At 42.6% G+C, this 23,987-nt stretch overlaps 1 protein-coding gene across 6 annotated transcripts in view; it reads left to right on the top strand.

Moving 5' to 3' along the window:
- Window positions 1–13,827, top strand: part of FNDC3B (fibronectin type III domain containing 3B) — a 215,028-nt gene extending 201,201 nt beyond the window's left edge. For all 6 annotated transcript variants that reach the window (XM_072868986.1, XM_072868988.1, XM_072868987.1 and 3 more), the window contains 2 exons: window positions 1,521–1,648; window positions 10,328–13,827. In XM_072868986.1, the coding sequence (XP_072725087.1) occupies window positions 1,521–1,648; window positions 10,328–10,639 (440 nt within the window). In that variant the 3' untranslated portion in view covers window positions 10,640–13,827. The remainder of the gene's footprint in view (window positions 1–1,520; window positions 1,649–10,327) is intronic.
- Window positions 13,828–23,987: the final 10,160 nt, after the last annotated feature.

Below are 23,987 nucleotides of genomic sequence, written 5' to 3'. Positions count from 1 at the left end.
TATTGTTAACGGCAGTGTTTTGTAAGTGTCAGACAAAAATCTGTGTGCATCAGGGTGAGGGATGGAAGGAGGAGGGAAAATAATTGCGAATGTTGTTGTCAGCTGAGATGAAGGCATCTATTATCAGTCTCTCAACGCAGGCAGATGTGCAGAGAGAAGCAAATGGATATTGATTACATTTGGGTCCGTGTATGATTCATGTGTTCCTCTTGGGTGGTAACGAATTAGTCTAAAATTCGTGTAATGTATGCAGCAGCAGCAGCATTTGTTTCTTTGATAGACTCTCCTGTTGTCTGTTTTCGTAGGGTTGGGAATCTATATTGCCTTTAACAAGCTCATGTCCTTGCACGTGCACATGTTAACCACTGAGTAAAGTGTTTAGCACTTTGTTTCTCACAGGTTCATTTTTTGGTCATGTGCTGGCTTGCTCTGCCCGATAAAGAGGTTGGTGGACCCTGGATGCGGTCGCAGCTGTTTTGATGCCTTCCAGTGGCAGATGCTTAGTTGTACATACAAACACGCTGCCGCTGTTAGTACTCCGCTCGGCTCGCCTGCAAGCTTGCCGTCAGGCATCGTATGGTGTCTTTCAGCTTTCAGCTGGTGAGAGATCCTTTCCCAAGGACGGCAGCATTGTAACAGCTGACAAATTGAATTTCTTAGAGTTCTAGTGAAAGCACTAGTCTAAGCCTAGCTAGAAATTGTAGGTCTGATCATCTGAACATCAGGCTCAGAATTAGTTATTACTCCAAGTCTTTAAAATTATGCTTGTACTTTTGCTTCCCAGGCTGGACTTAATCTCTAATGCAGAAGATTATTTAGCTTCCCTTCTCACATTCTTTCTTCTGTTTTTCCGGAATGAAATGTTTGATATTACTCCTCTCTTTCAATGATGTGTAGCATGGGAGGAATATGCAGGTGTCTCCACTGGCACAGGTGTTTGCTCAGAACTTCACAAAATTACTGCTTTTATTAATGCCAGCGTAATTTGTGTGTTGGCTTCTGCTTTGAAAAGATAAGTGCACAGCATTGCAATTGAATTTTAAAAGTTCAAAGTTTTCTATGACATCCACCCCCCCTTTCCAGCGGCTCACCCAGCTGACAGATGAGACATGCTCTAAGAGCTCATTGTCCTTCTGCAGAAGTGATCTGGGTCCTGCAGTAAACTTCTTAGGAGCTTGTTAATCAGCTCTAAATTTCACCCAATTTTCTATGAGCAGTGCTTGTTATTGTTTAATACCACAAGAATCCTGAACTGCTTAATCAGACAAGGCTGTCCTGAAATAAATGTGACTTTTGAGTGACTTAAAATTCCGGCCACATTTTTACTACTTTCATCCAGTGGTGACAGCAATTTGATTTTTAGCCACATAAATACAGTGCAAATTATGTGCTACTAACCCCTGTGATGTCCCAAAGTTCTCTTTTTAAAATGTTCTCGTATATATTACAGTGCACGTAAAATCAATAAGACTTCAATGCAGTCTTTATATTAAATGTTAACGCATTTAATTTTATTGTAGCCCCTCGAGTGACACAGCTGGGAGGAAACGCCTGTGAAATTACCTGGGAAATGGTCCCACCCATGAAGGGAGATCCTGTTAGTTATGTTCTGCAGGTACTGGTTGGAAGAGAATCTGAATACAAGCAGGTAGGAAAATGGTCTCATTTAATTGCTAAATTGATGATATAATGGAAATGTTTTTGAACATTCGCTGTGCTGCTTCTTTCTGCTGTATTGAATTACACCCTATGGTGATGCGTCATGAACTTTGGTAAAGGTTGAATCAAAATTAAGGGCTGTAATAGGTTGTTTTCTCCCCAGAGGGAGTATATAGAACATCATTATCTTACTGGAGTGATTTGCGCTCTGTCCATAGTTAATCACTATTTCTAACTGAACTAACCTTTGAAAAGTTGCAGTTCTGTCCACCCATGCTTGCTTCCGAACTGGCTGGTGCTAACCGTTGTCTGAAGATGAGAAGATGAAGTAGGTAGATTATCTTCCTCATTCACTAAGCCAATTCCAAGACCCTCCATCAAGGATTTCAGTCAAGTACACAACTTTTAATTGGTTTGTTCAGCCGTCCCATTCCTGTCTAAGGTTTCGATGCGTGGATGTGTAACTGCTGTATATCAGCTGTCCCACAGAAACTGTGTCTGTTCTTGCACCGTGGAAACAAAGTGAATGAAATACAGCTGATCTTTCTCTTCTTGTCTATCACGATTAGAGATCACAAGTGGACATTTCCCCAGAGCACCTGAAACAGAGCAACTCATTCACAGCTAGACCTTTTATTTCATCTACCACACCTCTGACTGTGTGATGTACAGTCCACTTCATCTGTGCCTTGTCTTCTCCCTGTCCTTTCTTTCATTGTCACACGGATTCCAAATAAGTCCAAATTAGGGAATGAGATATGTTAAACTTTAAATTAAAGTCTTAAAAATGTGAATAAGGTAGTACTTTGCAACTGTCTTTGCTCCTCTTCAGTCTATTTTTGAGTGTTGCTGCGAATTAATGAATCATCAAAAATAACATAAATAAACACAAGACAATTCATGTGGGTGCTAAAGATTCAGAAACCTAACTGGTTTTGTCGGGAAACATTTTTGGCGCTGTTATACGTAATAAAACCTCCGTGTACTGTGTTGGCCTCAATCTCAGTGGTAAGTGGGTAAGTGGACCCATTTTGCTGTTGCCAGATTTACAAAGTAGCCTTGATGTAAACCTCCATGTACAGCTTTAGTAAGCATAGCTTCAGTGCTTAAAACGTTCTGGATGTCCTTGGGGAGAATTGGGCATGGCTTCATGTTCCTTTAAAGTAGGTGATAGCTTAATCTTTGCAGTCAAGGAATTGTGATATGAAAAAACTCAGCAAAAAGGAAATAAAAAGTACCTTCAGGGTCTTAGATTGAAGGTCTTCATTTCTCAGGAAGCATGACTGCTGAGGGGGGTTTTGCTTGAGTTTTCACAAGTGACTCACTAGAAGAAGCTCCCAGCTGAGATGCTCAAAGCTGACACTGTGACTTCTGTAGTTGGGCTGGCTGATAACCAGCTGTGGAAAACAGGGAGAGTTCCACTCTTTCACAGTCTCAGAAATCAGTTTCACCCATCAAAATTATTTATCCTCATCACAAATGTGGGTGTCTGCTCAGCACTGGGGCACGTCACTGACTTACTGTCCATTAGCTGAGCTGCAGTAGCTGTGCGCGCGTGCTCTTAGCTCCTGTTATGTGAATAGGAGATAAAATAGATAAACGTCTTTCAGTGATTTTCTGGCTAATGCATTTCACTTCACCTTTGCTGTGGCATGTGTGTGATCACTTGCTACTCTTTAGTTGAAAAGTAATTTTAGTGATATGTTACTTACATTTTAAGTACAAGTCCTAAATTTACTTTTAAATCTGCAAGTGACGTACATATTTTGCATATGTATCTCAGGGGGCATATTATGTTAGAGAAGTTTTGCAAATTGCTTTGAAGGGTTGCACAAATGAAAAATATTGTAGATTTTCAGGCTATTAAATTACACCCATGAGAAAGAACAGTGTCTTAAGTGACTGGAGTTTCTATAGCAGTCACCAGTGCATTTTGCAAGAACCAGGGACAGTATAGCTGGATAAGAAGGAGAAAAATAGCTGCATGAAATAATTTTTTATGTCCCACTGGCATGGAAATAAATGCAACAAATAGCTATTTCAAGCTATTTATGGGCTATGCAGGACATCCTATCACATGTAGGTCGCTCATCCTCAGATGCTTTCACCTTCACTCACCCTCCAGGACACAGTTGTCTCTGTTCTGCGACATGTTTTACACCAGCCCAAATGCAGATGAGAAGAGTTTCATAGAATAAAAATCCACTTCTAAAATTACCTTAAAATTGAAACTTTTCAACTGATGAACATATAAAGCTGTTTCTCTGTTACAAGTCTGTAATCCTGTCAATATGTCACTTCATTTGCAGCAATTTAAAGGCAACTATTTAAGGCAAGGCCTTGACCAGTTTTAACTGGGAAGACGTGTTACAAATCCATGGAGCCACATCTCCCTGTCTGCTCTCAGTTGGTTTACTTCAGATGAATGCAGCTGATCGGTGACCAAAACCAGTTTCCTCATTTTATTTTAAAGCTCTAATTCTTGCTTTCAGTGTTTAAATGAGTAAAAGCTAATGAGTCTAAGTTCATGTGCAGGTATCTCCTGGAGCAGAACAAACCAATTAAAGTGTAAAGCATTTACTAAGCATTACCGTCTGTAGAAGTGACTATGCACGGCAGAAGTCAAGATGATGATGCATGTCAGTCTTTTTGGTTTTTTGTAGGGAATGGGAGAATGTTTGATATGTTTCTCCCCCAGGAAATTTTACAAAGATATTGTTATTCCAACAAACATATTGGGAAGATGTCAGTATGCCTTTTGTGATACTGACTTAGCATTCATACTGTGTCATGTCTTATTGACAAGAACGTTGTATGCTTTACATAGTAGATTGTAGTCTTTTCATTCAAATAAAAGCTTGGAAAAGGAAGCTTCTATCATCATGAAAACTGACTTAGAACTTTTTAACGATGGTTGTGTTAGACTTTTCAAAAGGCGACTATATCCCATGACTATTTGGGGAACAGTTGAGCACACAGAGTGGCACGGTGTCAAGCACGGAGTCTCAGTGGACTTGATAAGAAAGCTCACACAAATCCTTACTCAGGTGGCACAGATGTGACACTCGATTCCTATTTCTGGGAAAATTTTACGTTACAGATCTTGATCCAGCTCTTTGCTAGGAAGCCCTTCAGAAGGTGCAGAATGCGATGTTCTCCCATATTAATTTCATTAATAGAAGAGAAAATCCACCTGGGCACTTTGTGCTGACTAAGCATGAAGTAGTCTGCTTCAGTTTATTCTGGTGGCACAGAGTCGGGTGCACGCTGAAATAAGTGGCCGTGTTTCACTTCCCTTATTCACACAGCGTAGCTCTTTAGTACACGGCACTGATTTTTCTGGGTCTGCCTGTGGACCAGTATCGAGCAGGGCATTGTAACACCTGTCTAGTGTGTTTTGTATCTAAAGCGAAAAATATAGAAAACTCATTATGAAATAGAACATTAATAGGAGAAAACAGAGTCTTATTGCCATCTGTTAACTCTCAAAGTTTGAGCTCCTTATTGATCTCTTGCTGTGTATGCCATTCTAGAGATGAAGCTCTCGAGAGATGTAAGAACACCTAGGAGCAGCCCACCAGTCTGTACTTGCACCTCGCTTATGTCGTAGAAACAAATTCAAGTTATAGAAAATAATAATCTCCACTAACTTATAAGCTAAATTGCTTTAGCATTTCCTTCCTCTGCTGCAACGTCGGCCACTGATGGGCTTCTTGGTAAAGCTATAGTTTCTGTCTAGATCATCACACCTGAGCTGTCTGCGCCTCCCAAAAGCCACTGCTCCTCCACCATTTGACCTAGCAGAGGTGGTATCAAAGTATTCAAAAGCCCTTTTTTTCAGACTGGGGCTATAGCAATCCCTGCCCTCCTCTGGGAGAACACATTGTAAGTTTTTACTCTGCTGAGAATTGTCTGAAGAATTGGATTTGCAGGAGCCAAACAGATAATTTAGCTCCCTAAAAAGCGTGTTAAATATTAAATGCACCTTTTTCTGTTTCTTAAGCAATGTGTTCCTTTTTCTGTATTGGTATGCTTTATCTATTTGGATACTTGAAAAAGCAATGGCATTATGGCATTACAGTTCTTTTTAGGAAATCAATTTTTCCTTGTGTACGAATCAGGATGTAAATCACGGCCGATTGCAGGAATCGGTGGCCCAGGTCTGTTTTTCTGTTGCTTGCAGTTTCATCTAGCAAAGCTTACTCAGTTAGAACTTTGCTTTCAAGTGTGTTAAAATTGTCTCCAGCTTTGCATAGCTTTATTCTGGAGCTCAGGGAGCGGGCTGGGTTGTGCAGCGCAGGAGCTGAAGCTTGGGATAACAGTCGTAACACTCGGCAGCCTAAGTTTTAGTTTCTCAGTTGAGCAGCTCTGGGGATCGAATCGCCGAGAAGCCAGCTCTTCGTAAGAGCTGTCCGTGGGAAATGAGAGCTGCGTTTTAAAGCTTCTTTATCCTTGTTTGCCAGTGAGGCAAAATGTTCTATGTTTTGAAATTTCCAGTAATTTGGAGGCAATGGTGTTTCCTCAGCTACTACCACATCTCTTCTGGGAGAAAACTGTCCCCAGACACTTTCCAAAAGAAGAAAAGATATGAGTAGGATACACTGGGTGTGTTTAAAAAAAAAAAAAAAAAAATATATCCCCCAGCAATGCAGTGGCAAGCCTGCTGGAGTCTGCACCAAGAGGTGGACCCCTGGGAGAACCCGGTCGGTCTTACCAAGCTCTAATATTAATTATTGTTTTTTCTTTCGTTCAGACTCTGTAGGCACACGATCTCTGAAACACATTCAGTGCACTGTTAATTTGTGTAAATCAGCAAATAATTCTTTCTCCTTCTCTATTTTAAATAGCAAGGCAAAGGCACTTGTACTGGTTGTGTGCCAAAATACAACGTAATTGTACAGTACGCATTGGCATTTATTATTAGTGCTACTTGCATTGAGTATTTTCGCTGCCTCCTGATGCCAATTTTGTGTCGTAAGACGGAGCAAATAGTTTCCTTTTGTTAAAGCTTTTCCGGGCAGCCCACCTCACGGAAGGTGATCTGAGAGGCTCTGATTTGCTTTGTTCAGGAGGCAAGGCTGTCCACACAGCTCTTAAGGGTTTATGAGCATCTTGGCAGTGGAGTGAGGGAACCTGATTTTGAGTCTGGATAAAATAATAAGCCCAGCCAGTTTCTTAAAGAGAAATCTGTCAGATGACTGAGAAGAAATTAAACCTTTCAAGTGGGCATGCTTTCTAAATAGATTGAAACCTGCCTCTGATTCTTGATCTTCTTCTCATCATACAAAATAGGCTTTTATTAATTATTAAATACACTGGTCATTGCAGTGGAATGCCACAACCAGGTACGGTTATCTTACACTTTCCGATGGGTTGCTTACAGGGCAATTGTGGCTGTCATTTTTATTATTTGAAAAAGATGGAGGGGGGTTGGAATTATTTAATGACATCGGTGAAATTGAGAAATACTTGCCTACAGGAATTTGCTGAGCTGTCTGGCTTGATCAATAGGATCAAATGCTATAAGAGCAGCAGTTTATTACTTGTGATGATATTTTCATTGAGGGAGCCAGGCAAAAAGCTCATCAAGTTTTTATGATATTCTCAGGTACCTAAACAGAAAAGCTTTTTTAGGAACTGAAAGTGATAAATTGCATAGCCACTTTACTTGACTTGTTGGCCACCAAAGCATAATGTGCTACATATAAAAGAAGTACGCTGCTTTTTACAGTCGTATTTGGTTTAATATTTCTTTAGCAGATCTAAAGACCTTGTATATAATTGTCAAATTAATTTTTTTTTTCCTCTCTGTTGTGTATGTGAAGTCCATTCACAGAGTGTAACTGTGTTCACAACCAAGCATACATCTTTGTGCTGAGGGCATCCTGCGTCGGCTTAGCCTGGTCCTACAGATACTACTGCAGACAAAACTGAGCTGGAGCCAGCAGTGTCTCCAAGGTGCTCGCTGCAGCCGGTTGTGGAGGATACAGAGGCTACTGCCAGAAGTGAATGATAATTAAGCACAATAATTTTTTACCTGTTACGGAGAAAGGATGTAGATCCTCTGGTGCTAAATACTCATCAAACCACTGAAAGCAGGACAATTTGTACCACCTTCCTAGCTCTAGTGCAGGAAACGTTTTGCCTTTATCATTAGTGAATATTAATTCATGTATTCGATGTACTTTCGACTGTGTTTCAAACTTTAACAATGCAGTCTTCTCTCACTTGACTGTGTCTGGCCTTTTTCTGAGAAGTGCTGTTGACTGCTGGCTTGAGTGAACTTGGTCATCTATATTTATTAGACTGTAATGAAGATACAGGTCTTTGATTTAGCCAGACTTAGCCTCCAGTTAAACTGGTATTCACCATGCTGACAGAACAAAACAAGTAAAAAACCCAATTAACTGGACAGGTTTTTTCAATGCAAAGACAGGTTGTATATATCCCACCCCTAGCATCTCTTAAATGTAATTTATGAAGATTAGATTGTAAAATTTTCATTAAATGTAATTATTTGGATTTTACTGGATTTTTATTTTGTTTTAGAAGCGGTCATATTGGTTGCAAAGGTTCATTTATGGCAAAGGCATGTAAGCTCTTCTGACTGTGTATTTTGAAATGAAATTAATAATTACAACAGCACCAGAAAACATACCTTGCTTACAGTTGTTTTGTAAGGATAGATGCTTGGAGTTACCATGTCTCGGAGTGTAAAGAAATGGGAGTTAGGTAAGTCCTCCAAGTAGAAGAATCCTGACTCTGGTCCTGTGGAAGAATGCATCCTTTTTTAACTACTTGCTGAACCTACATCTACGTGCCAGATGCATGCAACTTTTCTTTGCATGGTCATTTATATTTGGGAGTAAACTGCAGCATTAACCACCTACAAGATGCAGCACTAATGGTGGAGTAGGTAGAGGACAGTTGCCCACAACAGGTGGGTGTTAGAAATGGAATTGCCATTGGAAAACAGAGTGGCAGAGACATTCTTGGTATGAGGTACACTTTGCAAACCGATGTTTCAGCCTTCACGTTATTTCTACGGACCGCTATAGCACTTGCAGTTCTGTTTTCCCTGCAATTACTGTATCACTGTAACTTAATGACTCGCTTCTCAGTGGCGTTGGGAAGACAAGCAAAGACAACAAGAAAGGCAACAGTGCATAGCTGTGGTTAATTGCAGAGATTTACGGTATGAATTTGTTGTGTTCCTGTCACTTGAGCTAGAGTGAACTTCCTGTGAATGCTGAGCATACTTGAGGAAGGTAAAATAATTTTGTTTAAACATTGCTTCTTGATTTATGCCTTGGGGCCAAGAAACTTGAGCCAGTTAGAGGACTTCTTAGTCTGGAAACTCAGAGTCACCGTCATTCAAACTATATTTGGAAAAAGTTTGTGAAAGTTTAAAAGGAGAGGAGAGAACGAATGAAAGAAAAACCTTAATCTTTTGTCCCAGACCTTCTCAAGAAATCAACAACTGGCTTTTTAACTGAGGGATGAGTCTCAGGGGCAAGCACGGGCAGGAAAGCTGGACTCTTAAGTGGCATTTAGCTGAGCATGTCTCTTCTTTTTCCTCCTGTTTCTTACTTGAGAGTAATGCACAGGAAGTCCTCTGTCAGCTCAGGTTTAATTTCCCTCTTGTTACCCTTTTCTAAGTTGGGTTCTTACCTCTGGGAGGGCAGTGATGCTCTCAGCCTTCCGCTCCCGCAGCGAGGAGAAGGAAACAAGCTAAATGAGCAAAGGAAGAAGTATCTGAAGTTCAGGATTATTTTTTTTTTCCAGCAGACACAGGCACTTTGTGACATGTTTTTCATTTCATAAAATAGCAGTTTCAACAACCCTCCGTTATATAAAATTGTTTTCAGAGTTCATAAATGTTTCCAGGGGTCTTTTTCCATTTAAGTCGCAAAACTGTCTCTTAGATATTCAGTTCTCTCTCTTCTTTCTCATATTGTGACTCATGTTCTCTGAGTCATACGGTACCTACACTTGATTTGATGGGCTTGGATTGCTAAAGAACCAAATACAACGCAACCAAGAGGAGCTTTTTTATACCTTAATAATATTTTATTGTTTCCACAATTCTGAAAGTGTAATTTCTGGTAAAATTGCTGACTCTTGAGAGAAATGTGAGGAAGGAACATTAAAATAATATTTGTAACCAATTTTATGATTACACAGTGAATGTCTGCCAATAACCTTAGTTTGCAGGTTTTCTTCCTTTTGGGGCCAAACATGGTGCTTATGTCTTAGATATGTTTTGGGCATATAGACACATTTTAAGAGTAGAGAAAGATATTTGTAGTATTTATCACACCCACAAAAGATGAGTACGTCTTATGGTTGATATATTGTCTGAAGTCTTGTCTGTCCTTGTGTCCAGGGACTCTGGTGAACACTCTGTATTGAGACCTCTCATGGTTGGGCATCTCTTACATAGCCCTCCACATGCCTCTCTTTTTGCAAAACCTGCATTGACCTCGTGAGTTCTCCCCTTGAGGGCTGCAGCAATATTTCCTTACAAGACTCAGACTTGACCTAACTTTCTGGTCCAATCCTTGCAAAACCTAATGTTATTACGGTTCTAAATTGTTTGATGCTATGAAAGGAGGCGGCAGTTGTCTTGCTCTTTGTATTTGACCGTGCTTGCTGTTTTGTTTTGAAGGTGTACAAAGGAGAAGAGACCACATTCCACATCTCAGGCCTTCAAGTCAACACAGACTATCGGTTTCGCGTCTGCGTCTGCCGCCGGTGCTTGGATACCTCACAGGAACTTAGTGGACCTTTCAGCCCATCCGTTGCCTTCATGCTTCAGCGAAATGAGATCATGCTTGCAGGAGAAATGGGAAGCATAGATGATCCTAAGATAAAGAACATGATTCCTACTGATGAACAGTTTGCAGCCCTCATTGTTCTTGGCTTTGCAAGTTTGTCAATTATATTCGCCTGTATATTACAATACTTCTTTATGAAGTAGAGAATCCAATGGAAGTTTGAGATACAAATTTAACTAATGCTACGCATTATAATCCACACATTTATTCAGATATTCCTTTTCTTGAAATCCTTTTGTTCTACCATACATTTTATATACTTCTCTTGTTTTTACAGTTCTAGCTTGAAGAAAGATAAATCAGTGTTTTGATGCACCTTTTTGAAATTCAAAACTAGGAAGTGGTCAAACTGGAGAAACAAGCAAACCAGATACCAAAAGCAAGATTATTTTTTTTTTCCTTCACAGTTTCAAAATTGTCACCAATTTGCCTTTTCAACATTGTTTTGGTTTTTTCACTGAAGTTCTTACAGTCTCTTATTTTATCTTACTATTTAGGAAATGTTAATCATGAGTCACTTTTTAATCTCTTCTTTTTCCTTCTAAACATTAGTCACAAGTGTGTATAGTGGTAAGACTAGAATACAGTGTTAGTCAACAGTACCAGGTTTTCCTTGAACAGTATTAGCAATGTTGCCTATGAATTATTCACTACATTTGCCCCATTTTTTTCAAGATAAAACGTAAGTTGTTATTTTAACTGTTTAGTGCATTTAAATCGGAACAATATCCTGCAGTCAAAAAACCTTTTTAGTTTTCTGTTATCTTTACAGTTACAACACTATAAACTGCCTGTATAAGAAATCAAATAACCAAACTACATATAAATTATGAAGCATTATAGATTTTTTTTACCATTTTGATTCCTAGCAGTAATTTTAAGTAAGAGGGCATTGTGCAATAGTTAGTTATTCCCATGTTCAGCTATTTAAAAGCTGCTTTAACTTGTCTGTTTGTCACTGTATATAACTATTCCTAATCTAATACTAGATATTATTCTATTATGTTCAGCCTGATTTATATGATTAGAGCTGGTGACAGCTTACTGCCTCTACTGAATTAGGTGAGATTTACACTCGATGTAAGCAAACTTTACTGTCACTTGATTTTTTTTTAATTATTATTATTATTATTATTATTATTTTTTGGAGGGGTATCCATTTTATGGAACTTTTTTGGAGGTATCAGAAATGAGATGCGTTTATTTTAAATACCTTAAATGGGTGTCTGTGCTATTCTTACCACAGGGCTAATTGAAATAACTTGGTACATGGCAAAATTCAGACGAGAGTCCTGCTCTGATGGGCATGTCCCCCCTCCTCCTGCCTGCCCCTTCCAAGATACACGTTTTAATCCATCAAGATACTAGAATTTTAACTCTTCAGTCATTGGATTATTTATATTAAGTCAACATTGTGCGAGTACCTCAGGGACGTGAATGAGCTGGAGGTGCAAATAGATTCCAAAAGGGTGCAACAGACACAGTGTATTTCCCTGCCTCTTGTTTTTGTATATTTTTGCTACTTGGTTTTGCTTTTGTCTTAGCTATTTTGTGCTCTGTCTCCATCGTCTAAGATTCAGTGTCCTGTACTAGCATAATATTCCCTTAACCAAAGTAATGGGGAAAAAACAACATTATTTTTGTTTTAGGTTTATTTATACTATATACTGCATACAGTACTTTAAATACCAATTACAGTGCAATCTTTTATTTATTGTAAAAAAATAAAAAATAAAAAGTGTACTTATGTACTAATCCCCCTCCCCGCCCTCCCCGTAGCATGTTATATTTTGTCTGTTTTATACTGTTGTACTTTAGGTCAACTTTTTACCTGGCAGCATTCCTAGTATTATTAATCTTCTTACATTTTCTTTTGTTTTTGAAGATGGGAGCATCTAGTACATTAAATGCCAAAAAAACATTATCAGTGATTCAAACGTTTACATGTATCCAAAAACATAATCATCTCTGGAAAGAAAGTGCTAAGATCAATGAATTATTCTGTGTGCCTCTCTAGATGTAGCAAATATTAGAAATGTTCTGTATTTTGTTATTGACTATAATTAGTTTAATGTAGCCTTGCAAACTAATGGCATTGAGCTAAATATATATATTTTTTTGGTTTCGCCAAAGTCATGGCTTGTCAAATTTATTTACATCTTATTTAAATTTATTTGTGATATGAAACTTTGTGACCTTGCATCTGTATTTTGTGAGCAAAGCATATACAGCCGTCTTCAGTGGAGGGGAAAAGAGTGTATTTTTTAAAACAACAAAAAGACCGCTAGTTTGGAAACCCAGAAATTTGAATAGATTCCCTTTTTTTTATTTTTGGAATATTGTTTCAGCAGTGCTGCTATGAAATCCAAGCTTGACACCTTTTTAAAAAAACCTGCTTTAATTAAAAAAAAACCAAACAAGCCAACAACAACCTTGCTTTAGATGATTTGATCAACTTTGAAAGCTTGAAAGACAATGATACTAAAAGCAGCGAGCAGAAGTGTAGAGGAAAGCAGTCAGTTACACTTGAAGCATTTCTGTCATTGCGAATTTGTTTGGTGTCCGTTATAATCACGCTAACGAGAACGCCCCGTCCAACCCTGAGGTTATCAGAGAAAGTATGCTGTAGGAGTTGGGACAGACCCTAAATCAGTTCATTTGACATTCTTTCAGTTTGTATATTCTGCCATAGTGATTTGATTGTCATTCATACATTAACAAGAAAATAAAGCATCAGGGTTGTTAAACCATTCCTGGTTTGATTTCCAGGACCGCTGACCCACCCTTTGCCGATGCCGTGTCTTTTCCCGTACATCTCTGTGCCCTTTGGTCCAGCATTATCAGGCATTGAATCCAACCCGGGGGCTCTCTGCTCTCAAAGAAATTACCAACAGCAACAAAAAAGGTAGAATGAAACACTAAATATTTAAAACCCTTAAGGAAGGAGAGAGATGTTTTTATATTGTTCTGCCTTTTTCTTTAGGAACTTGAGGTGTTTTCTAATCCTGTTTGTTGCCTACAGTAGCTCAGTATTCAGTGTCACGATTGAAAAGTGCCCTAACTGAATGTGTATGAACCTTATCCTTGCACAGTTCTTTAAATTGAAAAAAATAAAATGTTTTTACCTCACTATGGGAACATACATTCCAAGCTTTTCAACTTAAAAAAAAAAAAATCATAAGTTTTCTTGTATTGTAAATTTTAGACTATTTCATATGCATTGTATTAAAACTGCCATATCAATTTTAATGTATAGATTTTGCAAATACTACACTATGTATGTAAGACTTAACTGTATCTGTAGTGTATATGTAATATATTTATGCCCAATAAATGTTTTAATTCTTTCTGATATTAGCAGGGGTTTTCTTAATTGAATACAGCCCGTTCCGTCTGCGTGGCCCCTCTCTAGCAGGTCAGTGCCGCCCACAGCAGGAGTGATGAAGTGATGAAGCAGGAGTGATTCGGAGCCCCGAATTTAACTCGGGATGTTTCTGATTTGTCATTGGAATGATTTTGTGTTACTCGTGAAGCGTTTGCTGGTGCAGTTCAGCAGTTCATGGCATAATCTGTTCTTAGACGGAGCTAAATACGCTGCCAATTGCTAGCCCACCCCCTGCAGAGGTGACGTTCAGCCAGGCTCTTACCTGTACCGTGCGTCTGAAGGCTGCTGATGTTCTCTCCTAAGCATCATCCAGGTGAACGCCGAGTTCCTCCTCAGGTGAGCTGGTTTCTCTAGCCCGCCGTCTCCTCGTCCATGGGAAATCGCGGTCCTCTCCCTGGGCTGGCCGGCTTCGGACAGCGTCGGCTGCGGCAGTGAGCTCCGACTGCTGCCCCGCAGTCTCCTTCCTTTGGCAGGGCTGATTGACAGTAAGCAGAAGTTTATAGAAATAATCTTCAAGTCAGGTTTCTGCGGTGTTTTAATCACTTCTTTTAAATAGCTTGCGTGAAAATTTAAGTATGGTAAAAAAAAAAACCTCTACATTTGTTATCTCTTTGTAATTAAACATCGAAATATCAGAACTTTTCACTTATTTGTTAATTATGCACAATAAATTCAATTACTCATCGTAAGGAATTAATCTAGGATGTATACATGTTTCTTGGCAAACACATTAATGTTTGGTTTTTAAACAGCTTTTCTTCTTCGAATCACTGCATAAATACAGCATTTTATTTGTTTGCTTTTTTAATTACTGCAATTTACAACATGAGTGGATTTTTCCTAAGGAAATACAGTAATTTTTTTCACTTGGTTGCTCAGCTGTTTTGTTTTGGTTGGGTTTTTTTTAATTTAAACGGTGCTTGCAAAAACAATCTCTCTTTACCAAAGTCTTTTAAATATGTCTATAGAATAGTAATCAGCGCTTTGGTATCTGAAGAGATCTTTTATTCTCAGTATTCCCTGGTTTACAATATTGCCATGGGCGTCTGCAGAGATGATGGAGGACAGTTAAAGGCCATGGGAGTGGAGGAGGATTTAGGTATTTGCTGTTTGAGCTCTAAGTGTTCTCTTGTAGTGTTACAACCCATGGGTTTGGTGCAGAGGTACTGGGTCCCTTTCCCACACCCACACTAGGCAGTGGTGGGGTAAGTAGCACCAAATTTCCAATGGATTTTGTTTTCCAAGAAAATACAGAGCAAGCTGTACCCAGGCTTGGGCAATATTGTATTTAACGTCTCTTCCCTGCTGATACCTGGTGGGAGAAAAGTATCTGCTTTGAGAAGTTTAGAAACAGAGCATGGGCTCGTATTTTTAGATATTTTCGTGGCCTTACAAACTACCTCTAGGCTCGTATGGTGGTTGGATGTGGACCATGGCACATCTCGCAATTTGAGCAATCTCCAGGTCTGCCTGCAGCAAAGCATGGTCTCCAGGTTGGTGGCTGCTGTTTCTATAGCAGCAGCAATTCTCTCTCTTCTCGGTAATCAAAGAGCCTGTTCGAAAACGGAACGGGTAAAATTTGTTTTGCTTTTGACTTCAGCCACTGCTGCAAGTTCGGAGCACGTTTGGTTTGGTGGAGAGTTGAGCCCCATTTAAAGGGGTCTCTGTATGAGAAACCGGTGTGTCCGAGCAAGATGCAGCATGATCTGAGCCACCCGCTCCCCGGGATGAGTAAGAAAGCAAACAGGATCCGGAGGTAGCGTCAATCCATGTTGTTCATCTCCTGCGGAGTTTCTCCTGCCAGACTTATTCAAGCCTTCGAATTTTAGGAGATGCTTAAATTCAGCCTACTGCCAGTAGCGCTTGCTTGAAGGGAGGTAGATCTTAGCTCCAGCCTTTGTGCCAGGGGACCGAGGCTCTCCTGCCTCTCCCGCCTGTCTTGAAACTCAGAAGGGGTATTTTCAAATAATAGCCCTGAAAATGAAATACTTCGGGAGCTCCAGCTGAGAGCCCTCCTGGGTGAGCTGTATAAAACAGCGTCGCCTGAGCTAGCCCTGCCTCGTGGGCCAGGGCGTCCGCGTGGGCTGTGTTCTCAGCCCGGTGGGAGCTTGGCTGAATTATCCGAGGTCTCCGATCACTTACAGGTTTGCAGCTGGAGAGTTGTCCCCTGGGGAATGCTGCTTTTCTTCTCTGAATGAATGGAGGGACGGGGACACCTTGTACGCAGAGCCTGTAGTGGCGGTGGAAGCTCAGTGTTTGGCCATCCGGCTCGTTTGTCGGCTGAGCAACGCTGTTGTGATGTGCTTGGCACCCGTGGGGAGAGAGCGGCTCCTCCTGCGTGGGGCAGGGAACCAGGGGGAAGGTCCGTGAGTCGTGGGTGAGTGGGACGAAGCGGCTCCAGCCTGTGTCCGTCTCTATCGGGCGGTTTAATCGCCGCTCCTCAACCGCCCCGGTGTGTTTTTGTCCTTTTGCTGAAGTGTAAGGTTGCAGATGACACGTGGGGGTTCATCTTAAACTGGTAGAAAGTGGTGGGATGAGTCCTGATGCTCGCAGCCCACCCAGATCCCCACCTGAGGGAAACAGGGACGGCTGGGAAGCTGATGGAGCTGAATGATCCTGCCAGATCCGGACCAAAACCTCTTTCTCTTCTTCGGCTTGCACGTGTAGCTTGTTTGGGATTAAACAAGTGGTACAAAAAGAGACCAGTTCATGTTTTTAAAGAAGACTCCAGCTGCAACCTAATCTTTACCCCTTCATGCCAAGCCTAAATGGATCCTTCAAGATCTCAGCAAAGCTTGAGCAATTTTTGGATTAGGGAGATGGGGTGATTCCCCCCGCAGCATCAATGACACCTGCATGAACCGGATGGTTCTGCTAGACCCATCTGCACCCAAAGGTATTAGAGAAAAGTTCTAAAGAAATGAGTGTGGAAATGTGATGTATAAATTATATTTCCTGTGCAAATCTTTTTCTAGCATTATTGCAGAATTCATGATGTATTGTGATTTACTGAAGTGGTGTAGAATTATATTCTCTGTCCTTAATATTCACCTGCCTTGGAGTGAAGATACAAATGTTATCTCGTATTCTTCTCAGAAATGAGAACCACAAGTAAGTAGGGAGGAGGATATGGACATTTTGTTTCAATATTCTTATGGCTGAGCAGAAAAAGCCAGCTGAGATCCCTTGAAGGGGGCTATTTCATCGGTATTACATTTAATAAGTTCTAAACGATTGCATCTGTTTCTGCTCTTGACATTGCTCTCTCACAATGCACAGATTCTTGGCTGGGCAAAATAAAAGAGGAGGTTTCACAAGATGCTTTCAAACACAGGGGATTAGCCCACTATCTGCTGTTATTTAGGTGAATGTGCTGTTATTAGTTTGAGTAGTTATATTTATTGTACTAATTGCTGGCATAGATGGTATTGCATGCAATCAAAACTATTTTTAGGTCTACTAGCATGGTTAATAAATAACTGTTAGGGTCAATGTGCTCACTGGATGGCATTTCTTGGTAATTTTATTAGCTCATCTCTCTCACTTTCTGTCATATGAAAGCTATTATTCTCTACAAATAAAATGGAGCAAACGGTAGGGAGGCAGAAGTCTTGTGAGGATTTACATGTGAATAGAGTTGAGAAGTTCACCCTAATCCAGTGCAAATATTGTATTTATTAATTTATAGCTCCGATGCCCTTTCTTTCCACAAAAAGCTGTGAGCTGGTCGCAGCGTCCTCGGTTCGGAGGGCTCTGCAGCACTGCAGACGCTGACGTCCCCAGGCAGCGCGCCGGCGGGATGCTGCTCGGGGCCTGCCCGGCCGTTGCTGCAGCCTGTCGGGGTTCGGCACCCTGAGAAGAAGAGGGTCTCTGCACTCAGCAGGGCCAAATATTCCCTGGGATGCTGCTGTATGGACTTCGTACGGTGTTAGGTGTAGCTCTAAAATTGTGATTGCTCTGGATCGCAGTGCTTAAGCTGCTTCTGCTCCTGTCTTTGCCTTCTCCCCAGTATGGGGGTTAGGCATTTCTTCTGCACATTATAGCTCTGTCTCATGTCCTTCTTGTTTCAAGTGTGATGTGACTGATTTCAGTGTTTTGAAATCAAAAGCATCATAGCTGTACAAACCTCTGGTTACTCTCTAAATAAGCCCTGCCTGGGCAGCGATGGTGTAAGCACCTTCCTCTGGCTCACGTCAGCCCGCCTTGACAGAAGGGACATTTCATTCAAGTCTCACCACAGCCTATGGCAATGGCACTTCTCTACCTACGTGGCAGACTCCAAATTACACTGTGACGTGGGAAATCAGGCACAGGACCACAGCAAAGACTGAAGAGAAGCAGGGAAGTACAAACCTCTGGTGGTTTTTGACACCACAGCAGGAGTAGCTGGTCCGAGGTGACTTCGTCTGTACGCCACAGGCTGGGGCATCGGTTAGCCTTGCAGCTTAGCTTTTTATGAGAAAGAAACCACTGTTGTGGTCTGAGTATAGCTGCAATGGTTTCGTTTCCTTATATATGGGCATTAGACTGGAGATGCTCAGGCAGCGCCCAAGGCAGCCGCTCATCCGAGGGATGAGCCGCACACCAGCGCATCTCCGCCGGAGCTGCGGCACCGACCAAGGCACAAGGACACCCTTCTGCTGGCCACCTGCTCCCCTCTTCACAAACTAACAACAGTTCGGTGGGTTCAAAACTACACGTTGGATCACGACGAGCGCAGAAGATGGCACCTCTCACAGCCCCGCGCTGGTGCCCCTGGCACAACACAGCGAATTTTACCACGATCAATCGCATCCTCACCGCTTGATGCAAATACCAAGGTGCTAGCGACTAGGCAGAATACACACCCACGTGTGATCATGAATATTGGCTTAACTTTTGGTGAGACTTTGTAGTATGAGTTTTTGCTGTCTTTTGTAATATTGGTGTGTTAAAACTATTTAAATCTCTGCACCTCGGAGCTCGTTGCGCTGTGGGCTCGTTGCAGACAGGGCTCATGGTGTTAGATTCCCTGCCTGCCTGCCCTAATGAAGGGTGATTTGCAGTTTGTGGAAGGAGGCTGTGCAGAGAAGAACAATGTGAATAAAGGCTTGGAAATCGCCATGCCTTTTCTTTCTCATGGACAGCCCTGCAATCATGTGGAAATCAATCAGAATATAAGAAAAAAGAACAGGCAGCAACGCTCTTCTCTTTTGATCCAGCAGCATTCAAAATGGGGCCAAATGCTGGTAGAGCATCTCCTGTGCCCTCAGATCAGCCTCTGAAGTTGAGCGTGGGGTGCTTTATTTTTGAGAGCGATTTTATCTTACGGACTCGCACACGTCACCAAACCTTCATTTCACTCCCAGTAAGGGCAACGAAACAACCGTGGAGAGCAATAAACGCCTTCATTGCCAAGTGTTTTATCTCCAAGTACAGCTAGAGAAGCAGCCTGTAGGCTTTCAAAAGGATGTATTTGTGCACAGAACAAGAGAGCGGTAGATTGGCAACCGGGCAGCGCTCACTTCAGGTGCTGATTTAGGAGCTCGTACCCTCCGAGTGAGGGGCAGTCCTGGGGTCCAGGCAGCGGTCTCACCACCGATGTCTGTTTGGGGCTGACCCCGTGTGTGCAGGACATAGGTACTTGTCCATGAATGCCCCAAAACACAGGGAAGACTGAAGAGACTGGGGATCGCTCACATCCCATCAGGTGGTTTGCTGGGATACTGCACAACGCTTATAGTCCTCTGCCTGCATCGCATTTGCTCCTCAAGCCTGCTCATGGCCAGCAGTGTGCGAGGGCATTTGTAACGTGTTCGCGATCGGATCCAGGTAACACTGCAACAGCAAGTGTACCCGCTGAGTCTGGAGGCATTTCTTGCTCTCCAAAATTTTGCTGCAGAGCCGAGCTTTTCTTGCTGAGCAAAACCAAGTCAATGTGTTTTCAGGAGTCGGAGAAACTTGCAGTCAGCATCACCACGCGCAGCTCTGAGATGAAGTAGAGGTTTCTATTTTTTTTGGTCCAAGTAGAGAGTTAATGAGATGCTCTGAATTTTGCTCTCATTTGACAAGTCATAGCACGCACCAGTCCGCAACTCAGGTCAAGAAGGGCGGTAACATGCAGGCGCTGGGCTTGGAAGGGAACGGAGACCTTTCTGCTGGGAAGAGCACTGAGAAAGCCTGTAAAAAGCCCACCAAGTGTATTAATTACGCTTGATTGCACTAACGTACTATATTGTGTGCTGGAATGACAACCATACTAAGGCTCAACAGCAAGCAGAAGTGACTGCAGAAACCTGTAAACCTTCGTTAATACAAGATGGATTACATTTGTCTTTTGATTCATCCTCTTTCACTGTACTTGCATAATCACAGTTTAGAGGTAAAAGGCAAATCATGATCTAACATTTGCTCTTCTTTTATTTTTTTTCCTAAACAGCAGCAGCCAGGGCTTCTGGAAACTGAAACTGTGATTTCATGATCTGATAGAGCTGGCAAAGCTGGACCCCATCATCTGACAAACTGCTTTGGGCAAAAGTTTGGGTGAGAACATGGGACGTGAAGCCAGACCCCTGGAGGTTTTACCTGTCTCTCACCAGAAATCGTGTTTCAGAGTGAAAAGCCATTGGCGAGCACGTCTGCGTGAGGAAATTATTTTGCTTCTGTGAAGTTCCTGGTCTCTGTGTGGAGCTGGGAAGGAGTCTGCTGTGGTACATCAGGTGGGGACGCACCGGTGGGAGGATATGGCTGGGGGGGTGTACCACAGCCCTACGTGGGTGATGGACCTGCCTAAATGAACAGGGAGACTTCACGTTAACATCCTACGAGCTTCCAGCTCCTCCGGGCACTGCTTGCGTTACGGCTGGGCAGGGTGTAACTCCAGCTAAACGTGCCTGACAGCAAATAGTGTAAAATGGTGTAAATCACACGAGGTGTTCCCAAGACATGCCAACTCCTGCAGCTGCATCTGCTGGGCATACCTCCACCTGCATTATCTGGAGGATTTTCCGGGAAGCTCCTGCATGTGCAGAGGCTCAGGGATGGCTGTAAGAGTTCATGCGCAGATATGAATCCCGCTGCGGGTGTCGGTGTTGCCTCGGCCGCTGGTACGTGTTCACTGGCTGTTGTTACCGGTAGGGATGCAGAAGCAGGGCTTTGGCAGCGTAGCCTGTGTTTCCTCGCTCAGGCTCCCGTTGGCTGAGCTCTCCAGAGGCTGGAGTGTCAGCCAGAGGTTACTTATTTCCCATATAACGCTTATCTCGGGCTACTGTGCTGGGCACCCTGGGCCAGCAGCGCAGCTTAGACACAGAAATGATGCTGAGAGCTGCCTGCACCAGCCCACGGAATCCCGCCCAGAGGGACCTGATCGGATCTGCACCCCATTGCTCTCAGACAGCGTGGTTTGAGCGAGGGGTTAAAATGCCAAGTGCTTTAATTCCCTTTCTGTAAAATTGGGCTCATATTGTTCGTAAAAAGCTATAAAAATAAAACCTACTCGCCGTGCTTGCAGCTGGGGGGTGAGGAGGGCGGTCCAGGGTACGTGCAGGTAACAACACGGGCATCTTCGGGCTATGGGGAGTTAGGCAGATTTTTTTTTTGTACCGAATTTACTTCTCAAGCTGGAATTCACCTCCTCAAGGCCACAGGGGTTTTGCCAATGATACAAAGTGTATGGAAACCCATCAGAAACCATCGACTGAAGGGCTCAGAGGGACTGCCAACAGCCCCGTCAGGAAACCAGCTGTGGGACCAGCTGCCTTCAACCCTGCAAAGGGACCATCGGCATCAGCAGCCACTGCAGCCGCCCTGTCCCGCTTCCCCACACCTCGCCCTTGCCCATCGGCAGACGAGGAGGGAGCCGGCTACAGCAGACCCATGACGGACAGGAGGTTCTCCTGGGTATTTAGGTATCTAACGGCTCCTGCTTTAAATAGGGCTTATGCAAATGTCCTTTGACACCGACTTACATAAATGCTGAGTATCTATCAACTCAAAATTTGACATGTAAGTGCTATTATTCCAGCATATTTTATTTTTGGCAAGAAATACAATAGGACATGATTTTCTGCCTGTGCATGCCTCCATCAAAGGTACTTTTCTAAAATGAATGAAGCTTTCTGGTAAAGTGCTTTTGACCTATTTCATCACCAGTTTAACATGTTGCCAAGAAATAAAATGCAGCCAAATTGTTCCTGTTTATTTGTGAACCTGCGATACAAAATGTGGAGTTAGAAAAGCTTTTAAAACTTGAATTGTTTAATGAATGAACCTCCAGTTATTTCCTATATGGGCTGCTCACATACAAGTCAGTGAGAACACAGCAAAATTTTGACTCATAAAGCCCCTATACTTTTTTTTTTCAGTCAGAACTGGAAAAGTTTCTTCCTACAGGGAAGAGTTTCCAGAAATGCAGCCTATGGTTCAAGAGCCTGAAAGAAATCTTCCTGCAGAGCTACCCTGTCTGCCACGCTTAATGAATAGCCCAGCGCCTGCAAGGCCTCTTGTCTTCCGTGGATGTAAAATAGATCTCAAAAGCCATCTCCAGACCCAAAATGGGGTGGGGGAGACACCCAGGCTCTTTCAGATAGGGCAGGCTTCGGGGAGAAGATGCCAGGTGCTGCAGAAGCGCCCTGGGAAACGGAGGAGAAGCGCTTTGTCTCTGCGAGGAAGCGTTTGCCGGTGCAGTCGTACGCTGCGAACGCTGAGCAGCTGCAGCAGGTAAGGCAGACGATGAACCCAGCGCTGCCGCTGCCAGCGCGGGTTGTTTCCCACTGCACTCTCCGCCTGCAGCATCTGCTCTGCCTCGGTGAACCCTGGCAGAGACAAGGCAGGAGGAACCTTGCCCCACGTTATACCTGAGACAAACTCATGGTACCTGTCTTGGACTGACTTCAGTTAGCTGTTCTTAGGTTAAAAATGCTATTGAAATCTTGATTGCACTTTTTTTTCCTGATGAAGTTATTTCTTACAACTTAGGCGATAACCCTGGAGGCAAGCAGTGCCGTATTCATCCATCAGCGCTGGTGGGGAGGTATGTATTCGTTTTGACATTCGTTGGTTTTATGTTGCTGCAGTCGTTTGACAATCGTTGGTTTTATGATGGAAAAATGAAGGTTATCCAGGTGATTTTGTTTTCTTGTTTTCCATATAAAAGCAGTTCATTATGCACCAGTACCTGTTTGAAGAAGCAGACCCTATTCACTATCCGGAGTCAACGCATGCCAGTAAGTGTGACTCCACCGACTTCAGCATTTCTGCGTCGAAAAGTTTTAGCACTGGGGGAAGCAAAGCTAATGGACGGTATCGTGCCAGCTGCAGGAGCGACAGCTACAGTGCCTGTTAAATGCTTGAACATTCCCTGCTAGATCTGAAATATCTTCCTGCTTGTGCAAGAGTCCTATGAAGGTGGCTACTCTTCTTCAATAAAAATGCGTGTATCTTGCTAGATTTGGCTAAATGTGAGGTGACTTACAGAAACAAGTCCATTTCCTAAGTGAGAAGGAAGGAAGAAGTCCTGTCCTTTCTCGCAATGAGCAGCCAGTCCCCTTCTTTCTGACTTTTGCGACCCCTCATTAAATGTTTTAAATTCTGTTCTATACGCAAAGTTGTGGCAATTTCACAGTATTGGTATAGTCAAAATTTGCAGACTCTCCTGATGAAATGTTAGGTTAAATGAAATTATTTGTATGTTCGTAGTTTATATGCATAAATTAAATGTCTACACAGGGCTTTAATGGACTTTAATGTTACAGTTATTCTGGTTTAAAACAAACAAACAAACAAAAAACCCCACAAAACCCCTGATAGCCTAATCAAATTAGTTATACAGGTTTGGGAAAAAAAATTAAACCCCAACGACGCAGCTTCTCAGCTGGGTAAAAGCCTCTCTGGGACCATTCTGGCCACGCAGAATTGCTTCCTATAACTGAGACACAGGTTTTACTTGCAGGGAACGGAGCAAGCCCGTGAAGTCTCACACGCCGTGCGTGACACTGGTACCCACTTGGTAGCCCATCCGACGCCGAGGGGTGCCCGCCCTGCCTGCTGCCAGCCCTGCAGCGCCCGGGGCCGTGCCCGGCTCCCACGCGGGGCGAGGAGAGATGCGCGGCAGCGCTGGGTGAACCTGA

This window comes from Ciconia boyciana, chromosome 7 (assembly GCF_034638445.1).
Source record: "Ciconia boyciana chromosome 7, ASM3463844v1, whole genome shotgun sequence".
Lineage (NCBI taxonomy): Eukaryota > Metazoa > Chordata > Aves > Ciconiiformes > Ciconiidae > Ciconia > Ciconia boyciana.
This window is presented reverse-complemented; position numbering and strand designations above follow the sequence as displayed.